This window comes from Vanessa tameamea, chromosome 14, assembly GCF_037043105.1.
Source record: "Vanessa tameamea isolate UH-Manoa-2023 chromosome 14, ilVanTame1 primary haplotype, whole genome shotgun sequence".
Lineage (NCBI taxonomy): Eukaryota > Metazoa > Arthropoda > Insecta > Lepidoptera > Nymphalidae > Vanessa > Vanessa tameamea.
This window is the reverse complement of record NC_087322.1, coordinates 1,985,695-1,999,292: the sequence shown is the minus strand read 5'-3', so window position 1 is coordinate 1,999,292 and position 13,598 is coordinate 1,985,695. Positions and strand designations below refer to the sequence as shown.

The 13,598-nt window shown below is 31.8% G+C and overlaps 1 protein-coding gene across 3 annotated transcripts in view; it reads right to left on the bottom strand.

The window, feature by feature from the left end:
• LOC113398706 (protein fem-1 homolog CG6966) overlaps positions 1–13,598 on the bottom strand; it is a 78,268-nt gene that overhangs the window by 11,878 nt on the left and 52,792 nt on the right. The window contains exon 1 of one of the 3 annotated variants that reach the window (XM_026637592.2): positions 8,833–9,084. The exons of the other annotated variants lie outside the window; for them this stretch is intronic. Within the exon in view, the coding sequence (XP_026493377.2) occupies positions 8,833–8,976 (144 nt within the window). The 5' untranslated portion in view covers positions 8,977–9,084. Of the gene's footprint in view, positions 1–8,832; positions 9,085–13,598 lie in introns of those variants that run through there. 3 annotated transcript variants of the gene reach the window in all.

The window sequence follows — 13,598 nt, the reverse complement described above, 5'->3', positions numbered from 1 at the left end:
ATGGTTGTACCCATAAAAAGTCATCAACCCAAAAATTACCGTAATAACCATTACAATTTGGAAATATTCCAAGCGTATTAAAGTTATTACTTGTACCAATTTCATCGATGGACTTTCCGAATCGGTAAACCGCAACACTATCGCAACTGCTACCTAGAAACTACGAGATATGCATCATGTAACACGTTACGAAACGTCGCCAACGTTAAAAATGATAACACTATCCGGTAGCAACGCATGCCCGCTTCCAGAACCTTGACCCTTGAGTTCATTTACCGCTAACTGAAACTACAAACGGTGAAATTAAAAGTAAAAAAAAAAAGAATTACAAAGCGAAAACGGAAAGTTTAACTCAGAAATTAGTACATGTGAGCAGTCTGTAAATTTCCCACTGCTGGGCTAAGGCCTCCTCTCCCTTTGAGGAGAAGGTTTGGAGCATATTCCACCACGCTGCTCCAATGCGGGTTGGTGGAATACACATGTGGCAGAATTTTGTTGAAATTAGACACATGCAGGTTTCCTCACGATGTTTTCCTTCAGCGCCGAGCACGAGATGAATTATAAACACAAATTAAGCACATGAAAATTCAATGATGCCTGCCTGGGTTTGAACCCGATATCATCGGTTAAGATGCACGCGTTCCAACCACTGAGGCCATCTCGGCTCTCAGCTGCCCATTAATATTAATAAATACAATTACGCTTTGATTTTATTCATTCGTCTAGACAGAGTGTTGCGCTTCAATTGTAACAAAAGAAACAGGCCAAATTTTAAATTCGTGTGTGACTAGACGCACATAAGTATCAGTAACTTATATTGCTTTATATAAGTACAATGGAACTCGTGATCGTGTGCGTGCTCAGTGATTCCAGCTGTATACATTTTAATAAATGATTAGATTAGATTCTGTTAAATAAAAATATTTTTGTCAATTATTTTTTTGTCAATTACTTTATAAGGACACTAGATGAAGCTGCGGCTTTATCTGCTTGGAATTTATTATGTGACGACAATGCTTTAAGAACTAACATACATATCCTTCCCAACATCAACCTATGAGGTTAAAAAAGTAGCCATGTCCGTCCTTGGGGGGTTTAAGCTTGCTTCTAATTAAACAAACAGATAGACCGCGGTTCCTTTCGGTTCGGCACTAAGCCAGTATAACCTTTAGAAACAACATTTGTAATGAACAGGACAACATTTCTATAACTGTGTTTTTGTGTCTGGAATGCCTCCACGACAAATCTTTTTAAAATCACGGAATTTAATTTATTTGGATACATAAGCAAAAAACTAATTCAGCGTTATCAATGTCAAAATGTTGTGCAACTTTACAACGCACAAGCTAAACTATATCTAGACTCTTGACAGTTGGAAAAACATCGGTAAAAATAAATAAAAATTGTTTATATGCGTTAGTGATTTTGCGTAACTTAGAGGAGGACGTTGCACCCACAGATGCGCAAATGTATCAGCGTATGGTAAGTTCTGCCACTTGATTAGATATTGACACTGTTTGAAATATCAACTATTCTTTAAGGCTAACTCAACCTTCAAACTAATATACTATAGGAGTTTGAATTTATAGCTACATCTCTTAATAAACTTGGTAGTATTTTTATTTGGTGGTAGGGCGTTGTGCAAGCTTATCTCGGTAGGTACCACCCACACATCGTATATTCTAACGTAAACTATCAATACTTAGTTGTTGTGTGCCGGTTTGAAGGGTGAGTGAACTAGTGCAACTACGGCCATACGGGATATAACATCTCAGTTGCCAAGGGTGGTGGCTCATTGTTGATACGAGGAATGATAAAATTTCTTCCTGTACCAATGTCCATAGGCAGTGGTGATTGAAATAAAAAAATTAAAAAAAACAATAGATTAATGAATATATATTTGATACACATTAGTCGACAAAATAAACCCGCAGTTTTATTAACAAAACTAATGACATATCGATAGATGTTTAAAAGTGAAATCGGTAATGTAACAGCGGTCGTTCGGTGCGCTAGCCGTGATGTGGCGTAACGGTTGCAACACATATGAACTCCGGTCTATCGAAACTGGACATTCTAACAATAAATCCATTCAAAACAGCTATATATATTTTTACACGTGCAATATGTACAAATATTTAAGTTTCCGATATGTGATGATGTCGGTCCACGGCGGATACTCTCAAGCACGACTCCGAGCGACGTCTTTTAGTGTGTCTATGTGTGCGCAAAGACAGCAGGCTTTATTCCATCACACGTCATAATACAATAGGCGGCAATCTCACACAACAGAAAAGAGTTCAGGCGCAGTCCCAACGACTTTACTCACTTTCCGAACCGAATTTTGATTGGCTTTGAATTTTAGCAGCCTTACAGCCGTATAATACCCACGAGGTAACTTTTACATGTACCTCTTGTACAAACACATGTGGAATCGTAACATTCTGACAAGATTGTGAAATAACTTGTTTTATTTAATAGTTCCAAAAAAATATATTACGCTATTACGTACCTTGGACATTAATAATAATCAATACAGCATATGAATAAATAACATTGTTACCTTTTTCTGAGGGTATGAATTTGAAGAAAACAGTTTTGTTATATAACTATTTAATTGTAGAAACCAAAATTTATAAATCTTACAATAAGTTTAGTTACTTATTTAGTTACAGCTTTTGTACTATACATAATTAAAAAATATGCCAGCTAGACTCAGCGTGGGTCACTTGGGATAAAAGGAATGTTTTAAAATTTAATGCATTATAATTTCTCTTATTAAATATTAAAATTTTACGCGCCACTGACGATTTAAAGATTGTATAATTTAATTATTTAATACACCGTTCGCCAGGCCGGTGTAACTAAGTTTGCATAAAAAATTAAAATGGGTACATCACCAAATTTCCAGCTACATGTGGATATTGTTTATATATAAGGGAACAGGCAGGCCATCCTTGGAGATGCACCAGCAGCTATCTGGACACACTCAACCAAGAAACTGCAGCCGTCCACACTTAATATTTCAAATCCATGTGGTGGGTAAAAAAAAAAAACCTCCTGCAATACGAAATATACAGGTTCAATAATAAAGTAAATAACCAAGAGATAAATACCTAAAACGAGGGATGTAAGCAGTAATTTACCTTCTGGAGGTTCAAAGTCCTGCTTACTTTAAATGACGATTTCAACTCCGGAGAATCATTCCAATGGGTCAAAAATAACTGTAAATCACAAATTAAACACGACTACGACTTTCTAAATTGCAAACCAACGCATTTAAGCAAAAACAAGAATTAAAGACTTACAATTTTTTAAGGTCGGTAGATATTTCTACCTGTTGTATAAAGTTTTTATCAAACTTCAAAACTCCATTATAAATATATTCTGAAAAGATATATGCTGTTAAAGCACTGAAGTAATAATCAATCACAAATTAAGAAACTCAACTATTAAGGTAACTCACCGATATATTCAGTATATCGAATTTGAAGTTTGAATTCGGTGTTAAACCGAAGAGGTAAAAATGCAAAAAGAACGAAATCGAAAGTTCTTGAAACTTTCAAAGGTGCGGGAGTGTGGCCAGCATCACCACTAAAATTAAATAGAAATTATATCCATATTTAAATCAAAAAATATTTTTTTTATTTAATAAAAGTCAATTATAATGCAAAATAAATCTGTCATAATAAATTTCCGACATTTCCATACAAATACTAACCCTTTATTGGATGACAGCTAATAAATTAATCTGAAACGATGCGAAATGACTTCCAGACAAATATAGCAACTAATAAGATAATAAAATCCAATTGTACTAATTATTTCACTGCACTGATAAAATAAATGTAATTTATTTTATTATTTAATTTCAAAGAAAATGCCAAAATGATGTATTGGGCTAGCAATACCGATATATGGGAAGTGGGAAATGGGTTAACGACACGGATTTTAGCGTGTTGACACTTTAGTGACGTTTTATATTATTTTAAAAAAGGTAAAAATTATAAAAATATTTTTTAATGTAACAATATGATATATTTTAAATTTATTGAGTTTATTCGTGTCTATTTCATACTCAAGATTGACTTTGAAATTACGATTTTTTATGTTATTAGTAATAACAACACTCATTTACATAATTTCGTAGAAGCATTTTTTGCGTCTAATAAATACTAAACCGTTCCGTATTTTTGTTTATTTCAATTGTAACTCAAAAATTTGTTAGATTAGAATCTAAACGTCTGCATTAACTTCAAAAACTATTCTATGTCGAAACTTATATTATAACTTCGTGCGCGTTTGAATTTAACAAAAAAGTTATTGGTGTAGCCTAAGTTACGCCTTATTACATCAGCTATCTAAAGTAAAAATCGGTCCAGCCATTCCAGAGATTAGCCGGAAAAAACAGACAGACAGACAAAAATTGAAAAAAAATAATATTATTTTGGTATATGCACCGTGTACACATACATAGGCATTTAGTAAAAAGCGATTGTTTTAATATTACAAACAGACACTCCAATTTTATTATATGTATAGATATATAATAATCATGCCTAAAACATATAGTAACTTATTAACAAAGACTCAATGAAATTTAGACTATATGGTATAATTTGTACGAGTATCAATCTAAACCATACCGTGTTTTTGTAAACCCGCATAAAGTTGGATATTCCCCAAACTAATAACAGAGTGACTCACACCGATATTACTATTACGCCGAAGATTGAATACTTTCACTAAATAAAATATATTGTCCTACTAGTGATTCGATACAACTACGACTTGAAAGATATTACGTAACATTTTTAAGTTCATAACACATTTTATAACTAACAAATATAATAAAATAGATCTACAAATTATTATCATTAAAATCAATTTAGGATCAGTGAAGCTATCGAGGGACAATCCGGATTGATGACCTCCTTTTTCTCGAAGTGGATTAAAATCAGCATAATTAATTAACTAAAACCTCCTCATTTTACGTAATCGGTTAATAGGCCAGTGAATGAAGCCCGTGAAGGTCAAGTAATTAGTATCATTATGATTTTTTGATATGTGGTTTGGGACGTTAAAATAACAACAAATTAAAATTTTCAACCCTCTGGGGTGAACGCAAGGGGGTTGAGAGGGTGAAAAGCGTTTTTTCTTATAACTTTGTGAAAAAAATTGTTAGATGGTTGAAAATTAGAGAGGTGTAAATAATTATAACTTACCTTGTATTAAAATTTCAACCTTTTTTGTTTAGTGCAAAAAAAGTTATTAACAAAAATGAATGTTTTTTGTACCTTATTTATTTGAACATTTCTACTTGTAAAATTAACTTAGCGTTGTTAGAATGTGTGAAATGAGAATGTGTAATGTAAATTTAATTGCTTTTTTTTATGAATATAATAATAAATTTCTTCAAATGTTATTAATTATTGTAATCGTTTATTTAATTTGTTATTAAATTTTTCATTCGCAGCAAATATATATTTTTCGAAATATATCGGAAATCACGAGGTGCTCCATACGGAGGTCGATTAATTCAAACTCAATACACGCCAAGTTCAAGAACACGTCGTCAATTCAACGACTCGACTAACAATACACTAATTAGAAAACGAAACAATCGCGTTTCCGAACTAAAAGACGCCTGGAAACCGTTATCCAGGTCACTGTCATAACGGAAGCAAACAGCTAATTACTCGCTAGACGAAACAGCCAACGGCATTGTTTGACGCAAGTACCCATCTATCTAGATATTCCATTAACCTCAATGTTTAAAATTTTCCGACGATCAAAAGTACTCGTTTGTTGTTATATTAATGTGATCGAGTCATTTATCATAATGTATTGTTTATAGATAATTAAAAATCGTTCATTTGCGAATCGAACTTGAGTTAAGAGGATTCCGTACAGAATTAGAATTTTTATTTAGGTTTCCTATAAACTGTGTGACATATATATATGTGTATATTAATGTTGTTGTCGTATCAGAAAGATATTGCGATGGTCGATTTTTTAACTTGTTTCACTTGAAAGTATTATTTTTTAATTATGTAATTTGATCCGAAATCCTCTCGACATCACAATATCACTTGATAATACACGTTCGTGATTGGATAACATAATTCTGTATACCATATTGTAACATTTTTCCTCCAATCAAAAAGTAGACTACTAATAACGAACGAACTTCTTATATTTAATGTACGAATCCCTATACAATGTCGTTTGTAAATATTTACGACCTAATTCGACTCAGATCTGAGAACACACAAGCTTTAGATGAATAATAAATTTTATATTGAGATATTAAAACCATCTTATAATCAAAAACGTCTATATAAAATATTTAATTAACAAAATAACTAAAGTATAATTTGTAAATTTTACAAACAAAGACATCGTTAGATGAATTAGTTTACTAATTGATTTCAATTAAAATAACGAATACTATTTCACAAAAAAAAAACAATGTTCTATGTATTTTAAATTAACGACCGTTGCACGAGAGAAAAATTAAAAAAAAACACTGACACTACTCAAAAAACTCACAATATTTCGTAACACGTATTTGTTCCTCCTGTCGACGTTCTCGCGATACTAATCAAAAACTCCAGAATTATGGACATTAAAATGCTTAAGACAATGAGTCCTCGGGAACTGTTTCACAATGGGTATGGTCATGTAGGGCAAATGTTGGGCATGTTTAACAAACGCAATATATAAATTTCGTAACTGTGCCAACTGTTGTAACAGGTTCAATGAAAACATGCAACAGAATAAAAAAAAAATTAAAATAAATTCTTGTTAGAATATACTCAAGGAAACGTTTTTCTAAATGATATACATATATTTTTATTTACTCGCTTCAAACATTAATACCGTGTAGTGGGGCATGAAAATTACAACGCATATTTTTTAAAAATTTATAATGCGATGGTAGAGCCTCAGCGACAGGCAATGGTTAAATACTATTTTGTATTAATTCTTTTAAAGTAACTTAATATATGAAGATATAATGTATGATTATGACAGAAAAAAAAACTGGTGTTAGCAAAAAATCGTGGATTGGTTTTTTGAAATTTAAAAATATATTGATCATGAAGACTATTTTTTAAATTTTTTATTATAAAGACAAAGCAAGTGGCAAAAGTTAAACATAAAACACAGAATTGTAACATTGTCATTGTAATTTTATATTGCTTACTTTTAAAGTTCATTCGTGTATGAATGACGTAAGTAAAAAAAAAAAAAGAAAACAAGATTACTCTTTTATATTTTTATAATATTGTAACTCTTTTGTAATGACCACTACTTATTTTTTCAAATTTAGAATAGCGACAGACAATAATAGAAAGATTGTTAATTGGTTGAAACAACACGAATTGTAACATTTTCATTGTACCAATTTTATTGCTTGTTTTTTTTTTTAGTTGCATGTATGACCAGCATTAAATTCAAAGATTGCAATAGATCGTGAAACATACGATTGTCGGTAAGAGCAAATCGTGTCAATGAACCAACAAGTGACGTAGTCGAACGGCCTCTAAATGTAAATCGGTGACATTTTTGAAACTTCATCCTGCTGCGTAAATGCGTAAAATTTTATATAGGAAATATAATCTTACACAATAAAAAGTAAAAATAAAATTATATTAATATACACATTTGATTTTATTGTAAACGAATAAAATATATTACGAACATGACATACATACATATTTCATTATAACAAATTTTGTAATTTTTGCATATATTTTTTTAAATCATACAATGCGCATGGCTCATTTGAACAATAAACTAATATATATAAAATAGAATTACCGTATACAACTATATAACAATACATATATAATAAACACAAACTTAAAGGACTGTTTTTAGGTTCAATAACTTACTAACTTAAATAGAAAAAAATCATGTCTGCAAATTTGAAATCATCTTTCAAAAGTTGACATATATTTATTTTAATTTCTCTTTCAAAGCGTATATATAGTATAGCTCAGTGATTCCCAAAGTGGTCCAGGTGGACCCCCAGGGGTCCACGGGAGACTTGCTGGGGGTCTACGTAGGCGTGAATAAAAAATGGGGGTCCATAAGATGTTAATGGGGGTCCACGAAAATTTATCTGCTTTTGATAGTAAAGAGCAAAAATGTAAGCATAGTTTTTATAAGGGCCTACCTACATTGTTTTAAGTACCTAACTAAGCCGATAATATTTTAATAAGGCAAGCGACGGTTACTTGCCCAAACTTGCGTATTCGATATTACGTACAATTTCGTGTACAGACTTGCAAAGCGCTATCCGCCCGACAATGCTTAATGCTTGTTAAGACATGAACTTGATCATCACTATAAATACTTAATGCCAAAGGTTAAAGGCTACCTTTTTTTTCGTCATCAGTTTGAGAGAATCACTAACAAACTCATAGATTATAATTGCTTAATTACTCGTAGGGTTACTAAGGATAGAATTAAAAGCACCAATATTAAACAAAGTTAAATTTAATTCATATTTTAGTGTTTCTCTCAAACTGTGGTTACGGACACATGCCAATAGGTAGTGCACGAGAAAAATAAGTTTGGGAACTACTGGTATAGCTGCACTCTAAGAACTCAGTTCGTCCAACTCGTGCGATGTGAAAAACCGACTTACGGATACACTTTTTTGACTCGTGTATACTTTAAGTGTTATAATTATAATTGTCAATATCACTTAATGATACTTCAAGATCCTTTTCAAGATTTTTTTTTTTTTCATAGAATATTTCAAAAGATCGTCGTATTCGAAGACCGGCGTCTAAATCCATTTACAATCGTAACGAGGGTTACCTTTTTAAGTCCTCGTATCAGTCGTCTTTGCCTCCTCAGGAGAGTCTTCCCGCAGTGACGTAGTCTTTCGATCCACTGGCACCTCACGGGCACCAAGTCAATCAGATCCCAGACGCCCGCTGACATTTTCACATCACATTTCATTAACGTACGCACTTTACACTAATTAGTTTTTCGAACTATGAATGTCAAGTCAGTTGAGCTGAGAAACCATTAAACTTATTGTAAATATTTGAGTTTTATCAACGAATACACTCTTTGCGTATGCCGTCCCGTAAATCGTTTTCGATTTATAATTTTTGTTTCTGTTAACAAACTGTTTTGTTCAAACACTTGCTACGTTTATAGTTAATCATATTATATTAGCAAAACCCGGTAGACGTTTTCCTGTTTGCGTATATCAACCAATTGTCAATATCAACATTAATCTTTACATACAACGAATGTTATTTATTTATTGATAAATATAATACTTTTTTAAATAAATTAATAATATTCCAATTTATCTATGCCACCTAAAGTACGGCTTGTTATATGAATAGAAATGATAATAGAATAGAATAACTCAAGAGAATAAGGATCGAAGCTTCAACTAGACAACACTGACTAGTAATAATTTTGTTGAATCTAATTTTCGTTGTGTTATTTTACAATCTTCAAAGATACGTCACTACGAAAATATTTTTGAGTAGATATACTTTTCCGAGCTATTGTATTCATTAAGTTGATACGTTTCAGGTACTTGTATTTACGATTGACAAAGCCTACCTTTATAAGGTTTCATTATAACTGAGACCATATCAATGCCGTATTAATTTTGTCTGTCGTTGCTGAGATACAATAGACATATATATTATTATATATTATACAATTAAAAGTAAGATAACATCTTAATGGCGAAAAAGCTAAAATAAAAACAGAAAAAGTTATAAATTATTAAATCATATTTAATTTATGAAATAATTGATAGTTAAGATTAGCATATATAAATATCTCTTTTTTTTGGAAACTCTTTGATGGTAAGTGGCCACCACGACCCATAGACATTGGCGTCGTATTTATTTTTAACCAATTCTTTCATAACCAATGCGCCACCAACATTGGACACTGAGATGTTATGACCCTTGTGCTTGTAGTTACACTGGGTCACTCACCCTTCATATTGGAACACAATAATACCAAATATTGCTGCTTGGCGCTAGAATGTATAATGAGTGGCTACTACATACCCAGACGTTTTGCACAAAGCTCTACCATTAAGTAAACTCTATTATTTTTATCTACATCACAATTTATTAAATATCTGCGTTCTTATTTATAAACTTCGTTAAGTTAAAGACTGATTTCTCTCTTTCTGACATCAGCCTTTTAATATTCGAAGGAAGAAGACACAACATTGTTTAACTAGTCATTCGTTGCACAATATTTATAGATAAAGCCACTGGTCACTTATGTTTTTGCTGCACACGGGCAACCTTCAAACAACAATATGCTTCAAGCCTGTCCTTGTAATGTACAATTATTATTTTTAATTGAGCAAGGACACGGGATATTATTCTGTAAAAATTAAATTAAATATTTAAAAAAACAGTTATTTTTAAAACAGAATAAGCTGTGAATGGCTGAGAACATTAAATACTAGTCATATCTTAAAATTAATAACCATAATACGTACGATCTTCGCTAACTTACGTAAATACTAATTCAATAAAAACGAACATACAATATAATAAAATGTATTTACTTTAAAGCAGAATGTCATGTTTATTTTTCACTTCAATGTTACGAAGACACGAAATACAAGTTTACTTTTAATATTTATCTTAAACAAGCTACTGTACAATCGGATTCAAAGGCGTCGTAGGCACTTCACGACCAGGTAACATATTTTTTTTAAAATGTTAGGCTGACTGTTTGAGCCATCCGATGGTAAGTAGTCGGCACCATCCGTACCTAGACCATCCCTTACAACGTCAATGCGTTACCAACTTTGGGTTCCCATTAGACATAGTTCTATGATGTTGAGTTCATTGTGCCTCAACCAGAACACAAGAATAGTAGATATTGTATGTATAATGTAAAGAAATTTCTTTTAGATATCCTTTGAATCTGTATTTTCGTTCATGTTAAATTCCTCTTTGGATTGGTACTTAAGTAAATCATTACTGATAACAATCTTTAAGTATACGATTATGCAGTCGCTACTTTTGTTATTGGACTAAATAACGCCCTCGTTAGTCTAGTGGCTCGTCGTTTCGAGGATTTCTCGATCATGGAATTGGAATCCCGGGTCTTACTAAAGTTTTCATAAACCCACAGTTGGAAAGATGGCATTGCACCCCCTCGCTTCAGAAATAATCTGTGTGCCTATTCTTCGTGCCACAAACTACAAAAGGGAGAATCCTAATACACTGAGATTTTATCTGTATTTGCGCAAAAATCTGTACAAATATATCTTAAAAATGAGGATGATCTTCCTTGAGAATGACCATTATCAGTGGATCAGTCGAAAAATGTTTGTACACAATGCAGGGATTAATCAAATTAATAATCATAAGGAATACACACACAGACGTCATTTGCAAAACAAGTGTGTTTATTTATTTTAGTTTTATTGAAGTATAGGCTTTTTTGGATTATTGTTACAAAAAAGTACTTGACATTAAAATAAATTGACACTTTAATATAGATATAAACTGCCTCAAATTCTTGTATTCAATCCGATCCAAACGTTTTCGGTTGCGTAAAATTAAACTGGATATAAGTTTCACTCTACTTTACCACTGTTGTATTTTATTCAAAGATAACAATAATAAAAACCGTTTGTAATCTGTAATATGTCGTTATTACCAAAGCACATGGAATATATTAATTTATTACATTCATATATAAGGTTAGTTTATCTTTAGTCGTTCTGCTATTGAAATAGACATAGTTGTTGACACGGCGTGAAGACATAACATTGTTTACAAAAAACAAATTAAAGAGGCATTGCAACGTATGACGGGCTTTAGTACCTATATATGATATACAAATGACCGGTTATATCAACGCTTACGAATGCCATCTCATACATAACATTGTTATGTAAGAAATCCGTGTCAATATTACAAGTGATTTCAGTTTGCTTTGAGGGCAATTAAAATTAGGAATAATTTAAAATATTCATTAATTTATATGATCTTAAAATTTACGTAAAAGTTACTATAATTTAAATTATTATTTGGTTCCATCGTCGCCACTCAGACGGGCTTGCACCGAAACCCAAAACCACAAGTACATTATTGTTTATTCAATGTATCATTTATAATTTCATTATATTATTTTCTGTGTTCGACCACACGTGAAGGTCACACGCGAAAGAAACCACAAGAATCACTAAGTATCTATACAGTTAATAGAAAAACATAGTATTTATACAAATATAAGAATTTACACGACTTCCAAACGCAGCCCACTAATAAATCAATTTGAAAAAAAAAAATCAAAGTAAATTGATAATTTAAATTTAGAAGCAAAATGCCACGCATTGAAAGCAACAGAAATATCAGTCGATTCATGCTTCAAATCAGTTACATTATTAGTACATCTTTAGTTGACCTCGATTTGAATACCTTAAGTAATTGCAACAAAACTGTTTATTTCCGTATAACGTTCTGATAAGTCATTGTTTAACTCTTCCTTTTGTTATGATCAATACGAGCCGGTTTAATCTATCCCTCTCACTCTTACGTATTAAATTACTTGTTCTAGTTACAGACATTTCTTAGTTTACCTTTTACTTTTTTAACTAAAGATATAATTAAAATGTCAATAAACGTCTGCTCGAAGCTTTGACTAACACTTCAACGACGATTTAAACCTTGTTACACAAACACTATAATTTCATTTCTATTGTAAACAATAATAAATTTGTGATAAAGGACGCTACGGTGTTGATAAAGCATAAACAAACAGTGCTCTTTTGATAAATACTCAATTTTACAACAATTATTTTAGGAATTCGAATATTTATAATTTATTCGATATGAACCTGTTTAATATAAAAATAATAACACAAAAGCTATATGGGACGCCACACAACACTATTTCGCAACTATCGTGTTTAATACCGCAACGCAGGCTTTAGGTGATACCGGCGCACGCGCACGACTTGCCGCGTTCAGACCGACTGCACCACTGCAAGTGGGGAGATCTTTCACTGCGGTTACACAAGATTTATTACGTAATTAAACTTTTGCCTTTCCAACTGCAGTTGAGCGTGTAGCAACTTTTGACCAACTAGCTGAGGTTTAATATTCATCGGAAGAATTAATTTGTTCCGCCTTCGTGAGTATTACTAGAATATCGATTATGATAATATTTAATACTTTGTTTGATTTATAAGTGCGATTCCATTGTTTAAACTGATAGTATCATCATTATAATTATAGGTAAACAAAAAATGGTTTTGTTCCTTTTTAAAATATAAAGCATAATAATGGACGCCTTACTTTAACATATCGATATAAAATTAAATTAAAAAATGTTTTAATATAATGTGTGTCGTCAAAAATAGTGTTGGGTAAGCCTTTTCACGTATACATTTTTATTTGTCATAGTGAGTTTATATAGTATAGGATGCGATTCGCACGAGTTCTTCGTAAAATGTTACACATACAACCCTATGGAATTTCCATGACGTAGTAATATTTGGATGATGATTAAAATATTTTTTATTCATCACGATATGTTATGACTAACCGACCGATTTTTGGAAGCACAAA